The sequence below is a fragment of the Agrilus planipennis genome, unplaced genomic scaffold (assembly GCF_000699045.2).
Source record: "Agrilus planipennis isolate EAB-ADULT unplaced genomic scaffold, Apla_2.0 scaffold19, whole genome shotgun sequence".
Classification (NCBI taxonomy): Eukaryota; Metazoa; Arthropoda; class Insecta; order Coleoptera; family Buprestidae; genus Agrilus; species Agrilus planipennis.
In genome coordinates this window covers 526,768-539,856 of record NW_020438954.1, presented here as the reverse complement: position 1 = coordinate 539,856, position 13,089 = coordinate 526,768, and the positions used below count along the sequence as shown (strand labels likewise).

Genomic DNA, 13,089 nt, shown 5'->3' with positions numbered 1-13,089 from the left:
GATTATTATTTGTTCCGGTCACTCCAAAATTTTTTAGACGGTAAAACCTTCACCTTAAATGAGGAGGTCAAAAACCTTCTCGATCAGTTTTTTGCCAGCAAAGACCAAAAATTTTATGAGCGTGGAATTATGCTACTACCAGAAAGATGTCAAAGGGTGTTGGACTAGAACGGTCCATATATAATTTAATAAAGTATTTGTTTATTATACGAAAACTGTCTTTCATTTCAAAAAAAAAAAAACGAAATGACTTTCCGAACAACCCTATATATTATATCAAACATTTAAATAATTTAAATAGTTTTTATATTTGAATATTTTTTATTAAAGGTTTATCTACCTGTCAAAACGCCTACCGAAATAAATGCCATGTTTGACACAATAACGTATAATAAGGGAGCCTACATTTTGTTTATGATTAACAGCTTTTTGGGGGAGGAAGCATCCCAAGCAGGACTTATCAAGTATGTGTTAAAACACATGTACGAAAACGTTGAGCAAGATGATTTTTTTGAATCACTCACAATTGAATCTCATAAAAGTGGCGCACTTGAAAAAAAGTTGAACGTCAAGACTATAATGGATACTTGGACCCTGCAAGCAGGATTTCCGGTTTTAACAGTTAACAGAAGTTATGAAAACAATTCGGTAAAAGTAACTCAGGTTAGTATATATACTTGGATATAAAATTAATTAAAAGTGTAAATCTATTTCGCTTTAGAAACGATACTACCGAAATCCAGATGCTTCAGTCACCAATGAGTGCTGGTGGATACCATTGAGTTATACAAATCAACGTGAAAAAGATTTCGTAAGTACGCTGCCAAAAGATTGGTTGGCTTGCCCAAAATGTGCAAAAACTATAAATAATATCGCCAATGAAAGCGAGTGGATTTTATTTAATATAAGAGGGGCAGGCTTGTACATGGTAAATTATGACAACAGAAATTGGGAGATGCTGGTTTCAACATTAAATGGTGATTCGTACAGGGACATACCTATTATTAATCGAGTTCAGCTTATTGAAGACTCTGCCAATTTAGCAGCTGTTTCAAAAACAAACTACGAATATTTCTTCGGAATTTTGCAGTACTTGAAAAACGAATTTCAGTATCTTCCTTGGAAAGCAGCGGCAGTACACATTCGTTATTTGCACATTATGCTACGTTACACTTCAATAAATGGATCTTTTGAGGTACGCTGTGCCACTCCGCTGATTAAAATCGATCTTGCGCGCAGTCTCGCACGCGCATGACGTCATTTCGAGATGCAGTCTATAGACGACAATAGTTCTGTGTTTTCTTTAATTCTCTACAAATAGTTCGTAAAACGAAAAATTCAGTCAATACTTTTTATAATATAAGCACGTTTGGACACGACGACACCTGCTCCCGTCTCGAAATGACGTCCCCTCAAGGTTGAAAAATGTCCTTACAATTAAACAAAATGTTGTAGAAGTTCGTTAGGAACATATTAGAGGCAATAATTGAAAAAACGAAAACTAGAAAAGTAAATCCATCAGATACGAAGAACGTAAAATTTTTAACTTTATTTGGTTCACTCTCCTGTGAATATAATGTGAGAAGTTGTAGAGCCCGTGCGGAAAACTTTTTGCAAAATTATATGAAACATCCCGACACTAAGTTCAGGTGAGTTATTATTTTTATTTATTACAATAATACTATTTGTTAAACTTCAAAAACCTTTGTTCATGATGATTGAAAAAGGAAAAGATATCATCGTAATATACATCAAAGTTAAACAAATTAGTTTATCAAGTAAGTGACAGTAAAACACCATTTGTGGATATTTACTGATATTTGGTATTAGTTTCAATAATTTCTGATCATTAATTGCGATATAGGTAGGTCAACCAGAACCTATTCGTTATGACTAGGACCATTCTACTGTACATCTATCTATTATTTACCGCTTGGACACAAACTCCTGGATGGTTAAACTCATGCATTTGGTGCCCTAATCAGGTCGTTAATTGAGTGAGATCAATTTTTTGTTTTTCTACTTTACAGCAACTTTTCCAACGACATGCACGAATTGGCTTTATGCTATGGAGTGCAGAGAGGTGATGAGGCAGAGTGGAACTTTTTATGGGAAAAATATACAAATACAAATATTGCCAGCGAAAAGCATATAATACTGAAAGCTTTGGGTTGCACCAGGATTATATGGTTACTGCAACGTTATTTGGAATGGTCTATTGAAGACGATAGCGGTATAAGAAGCCATGATCGAATAACAGTATTTCGTGCAGTTGCTCACAATGACATAGGATATATATTTGCCAAATTGTTCTTCGAAGATCACTTTGAGGAAATATACGAGGGGTATAATATTATCATCATCATCATCATAAGGTTATCAGTCCTAAGACTGATTGGACACGTACCTCCACTCTTTCCTATCCTGAGCTAATCTTCGCATTTCCCTAAAACTAAAACAGCCCACATCCTTAACTATTTGCGAACAGTAATATAATCTAGGTCTACCTCTACCCCTCCTAACTCCTGTTTCTGCCTCTAATATGTCTCTGACTAGACCTTCATGCCTNACAAGCGCCTGCATGGCAAACGTAGGACAAATGTTCAGAGAGCACGTTATAAGTCCCCGAGTTAATACGTAAGTAAATCTACTTATAACAGGGTTCATACTGACAGAGGCAGATTAATCCCTCCGCTCTTTGGTCAGGTGGTTTCGTGGTCGATGCAAAATGGAACATTTCGTAATATAAAAGAAAAAAATTACTAATGCAATTTACCATTTTACCTTAGCATACCGCAGGAGCTTCGGTCAGTGGTGTATTGTAACGGAATGAAAAATGCTGGTGACAACGAATGGAACTTCTTATGGAGCAAATATAAACAAACAGACGCAATTAACGAGAAAGACGAAATTTTAGAGTCATTAGGATGTAGTAAGAATCCCTCCTTATTGCAACGCTACTTGCAAGTAATTGTTGATGAAAGATCTGGTCTAAGAAAAGGCGATAGTTTAAAAGTATTTAGTGCAGTTGCCAAAAACGAAATGGGATATCAAATTGCTAAGTCATTTTTTCAAACCAACGTTCAAAAGATCTTCGAGAGGTAACAGTAATAACTTAGAAATGACGAAATCTAATGCAGTTGTACACTCACTGCACTTAATTGTATAGGTACATGAAACTAAAAAATATTTTTACTTTCTTTCAGTTCCAAATTCAACGTTAAAGAGTTTTCAGCCTTTCTGTTTATAATCAGCGAGTCCGTAACTACCGAGGATTACTACGGTTAGAGAACTCGAATGGGTAAGTAAGTCTTCTTTAAAACACATTCGAAAAAGGAATAAAATAAATAAAACTTTAGCAAACTAATTGGTTCACGTTTTTCCAGCTTAAGCAATTCATCGATCAACATAGTGAGATATTTTCCGAATTGAAAAGTGAAGTTCAGCGAGCCCTCGAAGTCGCAACAATTAATACACGATGGCACGCACTATTTTTCAAGAATATCAGAAACTATTTTCAAAATTCGCGAANTAATAGTTCTAATAATTCCATTTACTATCAAACGCTTTTTAATGAAACTTTTTTATTGACTATAAAATTAACTCATTTTTGTCGTGTTATTGGAATTGAAATGCAATAAAGTTTGTTTTTTCTTTAATGCGTATACACAAAAGTAATTTAAATTATCAATAATAATACAATACGTGGGTATTTCAAAACAAAACTTTAAATTTGAATAGTGCTTCTGTGTATAAACTAAGTCCAATTGCAAGCTATAGAGTATGTATTTTAGAAAATGCCATTTTTGGAAACATATTTGTTACGACATGAAGGCTGTACGAAATAAAGTTATACTTCGTTTAGTTTCTGTAGCGATGTGACCTTCACCTTCGGCGCAAAGTAGAAAAGAACAGCACTAGGCCAGAAAAGAAAGGAGACAACTCTCGGTCAAACTCTTAACCGGAGAGAAGCGTATAATCCGTACAGTATTGCACGGAAAAATTGACCGTTTTATCCACTACAATAGCATTGCTCAAATGTGCTGTTATTAGTACCATTTACTACCGAAAATGTCAACGAGATGTTTATTTATATTTGAAAACATATTAAAGGCTTTACGCTTCATGATTGAACAAAACTTTCGGCAGGTACTGTATGTAAAAAGTATGTTTAATGAACAAGAGTTGAGAGTATAATGAGCTTTTTTCTCTCTACGATTTTGCCAGCGCGCATCCAAGACATTGGAAGAGGCACGTCGCTAGAGAAAGTAAATGAAGTATACCACCAGGCTTGTATGGTATGTTAGAGATTGCAATGACCAAGATCAATTTTGCTCAAAGGTCAAATATATAATTTCAAATATTTCTGAAAACTAATCAGGGAGTGTATATAGGTACATTGCGGTATTACCACCTAATATTAGTTGGATTAACTAACAGACGCGGATAGCGATTACAATCTTATTTGATCTCATTAGCACGTTATAGGCTTATAGTTTCGATAAATTATTGACCAAATCGAACAAGCTCATAAAGACCAAGTTAACGTAACATCCAAATGTAGACAGAATTAGAATGTTTTTATGGTTTATGTGGAAGTTACGATAGACATACCATTTTTAATTAATTAATTGTTATTACATAAACCGTTTAGATTAAATTCTAACCGTTTCTTTTCCGCCGCACCCACCGTCCATATTTCGCACCCGTATAGCCCCGCGCTCCAAACATACACCACAATATTTTTCGAATTTCTAAAGTAATCGTTCGCGAGCATAAAAGTGACTTGTGTTATATCCCTACTACTTCTTCCGGCGTGACTTATATGACTTCAGATACCTAAATGCAGCCACTTCTTTTAATCCTTCGTCTCCTATCTTTATATTCGCTCTTTCCCTACTTTTTCTACATATCAGTATTTTTGTTTTACTTTTATTTGTTTTTATAGAATACTATTTTGACAATTCCATTCTATTCGAGGCAAATATTCATTTATTTGTTTTTATTTTCTTTAAGTGAAGATCAATAAATGACCATATATCTTTCATTGAATGCGATTATAAGTTAACTGTCGTTAAAAGTTCACAAGTAATTGCAAATAGTTATTTTATAATTGTATAGGAAACTCGACGCTGGCGTTCAAAATTAACGGTTCTGATTCCATTAACTAGAAAATTAATGGTTTTGATTCCATTAACCAGAAAATAACTTTCTATTGAATCATAAATAATAAACAATCTATTTTCGATATTTTATGGAAATTTAAATGCTCAAAATTTAATTTTCCTTGATCGAAACAGGAAAATAATTTCAAATGTTTTGCGATAAGAATAATAATATACATGTGGATATTTAAAAACAATACAAATAACACTTTTCCAATATTAAGATCCAATACTAACCTTTAGAATTAGATTCAGAGAATGCTTGTAGAGTCTAACAATTGTTTCATCAAAGTCAGTCTCATCAGATGTGGTCATTCCATGGATATATTCTCGACAGGTACGATTCAGTGCAATTACTTCATTATTATTGAAAAAATACATAGATCACAATGAAAATATTTTAAAAGAGTTATGGTTCGCCCTTCAGCATTATCCTTCTTATTTGGTTTGTTATTGATGGCAACTGGTACAAGAATAGGTCACTTATCAAGGAATGTGATACCAAAAAACTACAATTTAGAAATAGTAACACATCTAGATGATGACAAAAATTTGATGTTCGTATTTGAAGGAAAGGTCAATATAAAGGCAAGTTTAACATTTTTATTTAAAATTGAGGAATTACACTTAGCATTTCACAATTCTTTAAGGGCTTACAAACACAACTTATCTAACATTTATAATATCGTTAAGCATTTAAACACCCTAATGACACTATTACTATTTTTATTTAACTATTTGTTGTCTACGTAATACTTCTGTTATTAATTAGTGATCCATCCACCACTATATGAACACTTTCTCACTTCTTAGCATTGTATCGCCTCGAATTCGTCCTCGTACTAACTAATTCGATCTCATGACAACTATTTATAGAAATTGGCCGTTTTTCTAGAACGATCCAGTTACACCGTCTAGAAACCTGGTCTTCTTTGCCACTGTATATGTTGGATTTTTTGTTTTTGCATGATTACAAGATCGTTATTGCATCAAACGATTAAATTAAGGAAATAAACTGCTAAAAATTAAGTCTGAAATATTATCTTGTAGTTTATAAAAAAATTGATAGACGAGTAGCTGATCAAATAACAGAGATAGTTCAAGAAATGACCCTTTAAATAAAGTCTAAAATAGTTGGTAGAACTGTAGTTTGAGCCATAAAACAAATTATTCCACTACTACACTTCATAAATAAATGTATCAATGTTTTGGTAACTTCTACGACATGGTTTTATAGATAAAATGCCTGAATTCAACTGATAAAATAATTCTAAACGTTTTGAATTTGACAATACACCAAGGTGTCACCTTTAATTATATTGGAGGTGACCAGTATTCTGTTTATGTTGTGGAATGGTGTTTATACCCGGAAAACGAAACCATGAGTATCAAATTAAATAAACCCTTAACGCCAGGAAGTACCTACAATCTTAAAATCCGATTTACCGGAAATCTCAGTTACTACTATAGAGGATATTATAGAGATTATTACAACAATTCGACGAGAAAGAAAAAGAAATGGATGGCATTTACGAACTTTCAACCAACGGATGCCAGAAGGGCATTTCCATGTTTTGACGAACCGAACTTTAAAGCTACTTTTGAAATAAGTCTCGGGAGGTTGAGAAAATACAACACTTTAAGCAACATGCCTCTCGAAAGAACCGAACCCATGTACGCATAAACCATGTAATAATGTGAAAATTTATTTCATTTTTATCCAAATATTGTTGCTGCAGTCACACCCTCGCCGGGAATCGAACCCGGTGCCTTTAGCTTTACACAATAATTGCTAAGCTACGGGAAGTGACAGCAGCAAAAACGATGAAACAGATTGATCGAACGAATGAATATATCTATTAATTTCATATGAAATATCATATTCTTCCTCATTAATTTGAGGTAATTTATGATGGAAAAAAAATTAAATGACTTTTCACATTAATATTAAAAAAAAAGTAAACGTTCCGGTTCCACAAAAGATATACGCATTTTCTTATTTTCAGGAAGGATCGAGAGGGCTGGGTTTGGGATAGATTCCAAAAATCAGTACGAATGTCGACATACCTTGTGGCTTTCGTTGTGTCTGAATACAAACCTTTGGTCGCTCCAAAAGCCCCTACCAATAATGTGATATTCAAAATTTGGCATTCGGATCACGAAAACAATCTAGTACATAAACACCACAATTTATGACAATAGTGCCAGAAAATGTTTTTATATTAATTTTCAGACCAGCTTAGCAGCGAATACGGCCTCAAAAGGGTTAGAATTCTTCGAACAGTACCTTAATATCAAATACGTTCTTCCAAAACTAGATATGGTATCTGTAAACCGATTTCCGGCTGGTGCTATGGAGAATTGGGGACTTATAATCATCTTACACCATTATCTTCTTTATGATCCCAATTCGTTATCGCATTCAAAAGAAACAGCCATTACGAGCGTTATTTTCCACGAGCTAGCTCACCAATGGTTTGGAAATTTAGTTACAATAAAGTGGTGGAGTGATATATGGCTTAATGAAGGTTTTGCCACTTTCATGGCAGCATTAGCAGTTCATCATCTTTATCCTGAATGGGATTCGCTTAATGAAGAAAGAATAAATGATGTTTCAATGATATTTTCTATCGATTGTCTAAACAGTTCACGGCCGGTACTTATCCTGCATGTTTCTGAAATAAGCAACAAGCTTTATAGGGTATTAGCTTTTGGTAGATGCGTCACGAAGGGATAAAAAAAATTGTAACCAAACCATACGACATGGCGATCCGAAACCCCGGTCCTGAGCGTGAATTTACAATGTATAGAGAAATTGCGGTAACAACCAAGCAACTACATCGACGAAAAATGTCGATTGTAGAACAACTGGCATAGTAGACATCAACAGGATACAATAATCCTAATACAAATAATAATCTTTAGAACCTCATTACGATAACAACTCGTTAAATAACTACATAAAATATGCGGTAATATTTAAAGTGCATCTCGGTATGCTATTAAGAACACAAAAGAAAGAAACAATTAACGTTGTGCAAATTTTAATAGGTAAACGGTTAAGATAAGCAATTTTATTAAATTTTAAAACAACCACCGCAAGCTTGCTACTTATTTCAGAAACACCCTGTAAAGCTATCGACATTTATCATATTTCTGGAGAATTGTTTAAATGTTAATATTTATTCCATTAATCGATTCTTCTTATAAATTTTTAACTAAAAATCTAACGTTGAAGTAGTCCAATATCCTGGGGGAAAATGTAGTTTTTAAATAAACAAAAAACATGTAGTTCTGTTATTGTACGAATTCGAGAAATGGTTGATATTTTGTATTAAAGGTCTCTTCACCAGTTAGAACACCTCAAGAAATACTGGATAATTTTGACAGATTGGTGTATCAAAAAGGCTCTTGTCTGGTGAACATGATGTTTCACTTCCTAGGAGAGGAAACGTTTAAAAAAGGAATAACTAAATATTTGGAAGAAAACAAATTCAAAAATGTTGAACAAGATGATCTCTTTCAATTTCTGACAAATGAAGGTCATATAAGCGGCACACTTGCAAGACAATTCAATGTCAAAACTATAATGGACACATGGACCCTTCAAGCAGGATATCCTGTTATAACAGTTAATAGAAGTTATGAAGACAATTCAACAAAAATAACTCAGGTCAGTCAAAAACTTTTATAATAATTAATTTCACTTTCGAGGCTTACCCAATTTTAGGAGCGATTTTACCAAGATAAAAGTATTTCACCAACAAATGAATGTTGGTGGATACCCTTGACTTATACAAATCAACGCAAAAAAAGATTTGGTAAGACACGTACACGTAGAAAGGATTGGTTATCCTGTCCACCAAACACGAAGATTATTAAGAACATTGCGACAAAAAATGAATGGGTAATTTTCAATATTCGGATGGTAGGTTTGTATAGAGTGAATTACGACGACCGAAATTGGGAAATGTTACAATCTACGTTAAATAGTGAATCATACAACGACATACCTGTTTTAAATAGATTTCTGTTAATCGATGACTCTGAAAGTATGGCAGCTTTAGGCAAAATAAGTTACAAGATTTTCTTTGGAATATTACGGTATTTAGACAGGGAAACAGATTATCTTCTGTGGGAAGAAGTATGGAAGATCACAACTCGTTTTGAAATTGTCTTACGTAACACCACCGCATTGGAAGTATATCGCGTAAGTTAAATTAATTCTTTAATGTACTACCGAGAACGAAAAGGACTCGATTTACACAGCACAAACAAAATATTTTAGGAATTTATGAAGGGCCTATTAGAGCCGATAGCGGAAAAGATAAAAGCGATAACAGTTGAGGGACAAGAACCAGGAGATTTCAAGAAACTGAAATTGAAAGAAGTTGTTTTAAAACTTGCATGCCATTTTAAAGCAAGCGCCTGTGTGCCAGACGTAGGACAAATGTTCAGAGAGCACGTTAAAAGTCCCCGAGTTAAAACGTAAGTAAATCTACTTATAACAGGGTTCATACTGACAGGGGCAGATTAATCCCTCCGCTCTTTGGTCAGGTGGTTTCCTAGTCGGTGCAAAATGGAACATTTCGTAATATAAAAGAAAAAAATTACTAATGCAATTTACCATTTTACCTTAGCATAGCGCAGGAGCTTCGGTCAGTGGTGTATTGTAACGGAATGAAAAATGCTGGTGACAACGAATGGAACTTCTTATGGAGCAAATACAAACAAACAGACGCAATTAACGAGAAAGACGAAATTTTAGAGTCATTAGGATGCAGTGAGAATCCCTCCTTATTGCAACGCTACTTGCAAGTAATTGTTGATGAAAGATCTGGTCTAAGGAAAGGCGACAGTTCAAAAGTATTTAATGCAGTTGCCAGAAACGAAATGGGATATCAAATTGCCAAATCATTTTTTCAAACCAACGTTCAAAAGATCTTCGAGAGGTAACAGTAATAACGTAGAAATTACGAAATCTAATGCAGTTGTACACTCACTGCACTTAATTGTATAGGTACATGAAACTAAAAAATATTTTTACTTTCTTTCAGTTCCAAATTCAACGTTAAAGAGTTTTCAGCCTTTCTGTTTATAATCAGCGAGTCCGTAACTACCGAGGAGGAATACGAAGAGGTAAGACGAAATCTCTAGGTGCTAAGTGTAAAATGCTCAAATGGAGATGGAGCCGAAATTAATATCAATCACTTAAGGTTACCTTTGGTGAAATCATTCATGAAGGTCAATTGTGAGCATGAAAAAAAATTGATTAAATATTAAAAAAACTTTTATTCGTTCCTTTTAAATCTCATGTAATGAAGCAAATTAAAAATGTTTAGTTGCTGTTCACATTTTTCAGTTCAAGCTATTCATCTATCAACATAATAAAATATTCTCCAAATTAAGAACTGATGTAAACCGAGCGTTGGAGAAAGCCAAGTACCACATTCAATGGAGGAAACTGCATCTGCATCGTATTGAACAATATTTAAAGCAACCATAATTAAAAATATTGTATAATTAGATATTACATCCAATAATCTGCCTGCAGGACTTATTTTTGTGTTATATTATTCATTTAAGAAAGTTTTTGTATTTATTGCAAAACTAATGAATATGTGAAATTTTCATCTTAAAAAAAATGTAATTTTTTGTCAGTTTCAGACAAATATTTTCCTGCTCTGTAAAATAAGGAATTAAACTGTATGTTTAACTATAATTTTCAAAATATTGTCTTTAGAGACATTTTGCAGTAAAAATAGTTACCACTAACTTTTCAAAACAATTTTGCAACTATAAAAATTGTACTTATTTAATGAATACATATCCTCAAATACAACAAAATATATTCATCATAAAAAGAAGAATCCAAGAATTGTAATATAAATAAATTTTAATTTTGCCAGTAAAACCGACTAAGGTGGAATTTTTTATTTGTTAATCAGAACGGTATCGTCTGTCAATTTTAATCATCTTCAAGTTAAAATGAAATACATATCACCATTATTATAAACACGTTTCAGTTTTTAAGCAATCTGTAACAATTCTGTAAGTTAACATTAAATAACTAATTCTATAATATAAAAATGAATCGCAAAATGTGTTGGTAAGCGCATAACTCAACAACGCCTGGACCAATTTGGCCAAATCTTTTTTTAAAATGTTCCTTGAAGTTCAAGGATGGTTTTTACAGCGAGAAAAATTAGAATTATTGCTGGAAAAACCCTAAAAATAGCCCTTTTCTTTTTCCCATACAAATGATTTGTAACTAAAACGTAGTCAATTTGAGCTTTATTGCTATGGCATAAAGTTCATATTAAATTACAAGCACTCACTGTTGTCTAAGCAATGTAGGTGTGTTCCTAACGTCAAAGATCATATTTATCAAAACAATGTGCGTGTGTGCGTAGGAGCACAGAATACATAATAATAATAATCTCTCGCTGGATGGCTGGATCAAGGGCCAGATACAGAAGGCGGTAATCCTGGACACGGCGCGCATTGTCAGGAGGTTCCTCTCTCTGCGGCCCTAACCGCCGGTAGCTTGGGCCCTGCCCCGTTGCTGGCGGCACCCTAGGTTAGGTTTTTTATACTGTGTTTATATTTTGTACTGTATTTTTTATATTACTTTTTATATGCATTTTATAAAAAACCTAGCCTAAGATCTAAAGTAAATAAAGGAGATAATAATGAACATTCAATGTCATCATATGTCATTTCATTTTAGCAGCGATAATTATTCTGTTTAAATAAGTTTAAAATCCCCGGTCGAAGACGGGGCGAGCAGCTAGTGCAGAATAAAAATACTAATCGAAATGTTTGAAATATTTTGAAGAATCAGAGGTTTGTCGCTTGATGCAACGTTGAAGTCTCCGAATCTATCGTTGTAATACCGACACATTATGACCGCTACTCATAAAAAAAAATTTTCGGGTGTTTCATTCCCACCAGCCAGTAATGCTAATGGGCGGTCAGTCTCTTCGGACTCCATCGGAAGGTTGTGCGGAAGTCGCTCTTCAGCTTCCTTTCAGGAATCGTGGCAATGGGTGGGTTGTGGTTCGGGTGAGAAAGATGAGACGGACGAAATGAAGACAGAAGAGAATGAAATATTATCTGTAGAATATTACTGCCTCAGCATTTGCCTATGCGAACCAAGGAAACCACAGAAAAATATAAACCGGGGTCCTTCCGAACGCTAAGCAATGGTTTAGACCAGGGATGGCGAACCTTGAGGTACCGTCGTGCCATTTTTATAAAGAAAAGTTTAATCAGGTCATAGACGTGCCATCAAATAATTTTGTCTCTGTGATTATCGGGAAAATAATGATAATAAATAATATCAACTCAAAATTCTACAAGAAAATAGGAACATTTTGCAATGTTTAAATTATACGTGTAATTTAAATTAAAATAAAATTAGTGTGACTTCTGTTTTTGCAGATTAGATGACAAATAACTTATGTTAGAGTTGTAAGATGTTAATTTTAGCAGAATGCATGCCGAACTGGAGTCATCTACCAAACGGTTTGTAACAGCGAGTTTTTGATGTTATTAATCTCTGAAAATATGACTCGCAGGCATAGGTTGATGAAAACATTATTAAAATATCATATGCCAGCTTCTTAAAAAAATTAAATATGTTTGTTATCGCATGCCATGTTTCCAAAATTTTGTTATTAGCATTTTCACTCGTATTATGCGTCGATCTTTCTGTTTCAATTATTTGTAACACTTTCCTTGTTCCAACAACTTTTTGAATCATATTGAACTAGACTGGAAATCAATCAGCTGCATTTCAGATTCTTCAATTTATTTTATCAAATGTCACATCAGGGTACATAATAAACTTTCGTATTAGTATTTCCGATAATTCTCTGAAGTGAGAAAATCTTGCTGAAAATTCCTTGATTAGTAACAGTTG

General features: G+C 33.7%; 1 protein-coding gene across 1 annotated transcript in view; it reads left to right on the top strand.

Moving 5' to 3' along the window:
* Window positions 1–11,109, top strand: part of LOC108742982 — a 16,251-nt gene extending 5,142 nt beyond the window's left edge. Inside the window, exons 6-20 of the mRNA XM_025974895.1 lie at window positions 331–663; window positions 722–1,195; window positions 1,456–1,649; window positions 2,031–2,409; window positions 3,255–3,301; window positions 5,573–5,753; window positions 6,403–6,839; window positions 7,172–7,337; window positions 7,399–7,821; window positions 8,506–8,838; window positions 8,896–9,375; window positions 9,454–9,653; window positions 9,806–10,117; window positions 10,223–10,304; window positions 10,528–11,109. Of these exons, the coding sequence (XP_025830680.1) occupies window positions 331–663; window positions 722–1,195; window positions 1,456–1,649; window positions 2,031–2,409; window positions 3,255–3,301; window positions 5,573–5,753; window positions 6,403–6,839; window positions 7,172–7,337; window positions 7,399–7,821; window positions 8,506–8,838; window positions 8,896–9,375; window positions 9,454–9,653; window positions 9,806–10,117; window positions 10,223–10,304; window positions 10,528–10,671 (4,185 nt within the window). The 3' untranslated portion in view covers window positions 10,672–11,109. The remainder of the gene's footprint in view (window positions 1–330; window positions 664–721; window positions 1,196–1,455; window positions 1,650–2,030; window positions 2,410–3,254; window positions 3,302–5,572; window positions 5,754–6,402; window positions 6,840–7,171; window positions 7,338–7,398; window positions 7,822–8,505; window positions 8,839–8,895; window positions 9,376–9,453; window positions 9,654–9,805; window positions 10,118–10,222; window positions 10,305–10,527) is intronic.
* The last annotated feature ends 1,980 nt before the right edge of the window (window positions 11,110–13,089 follow it).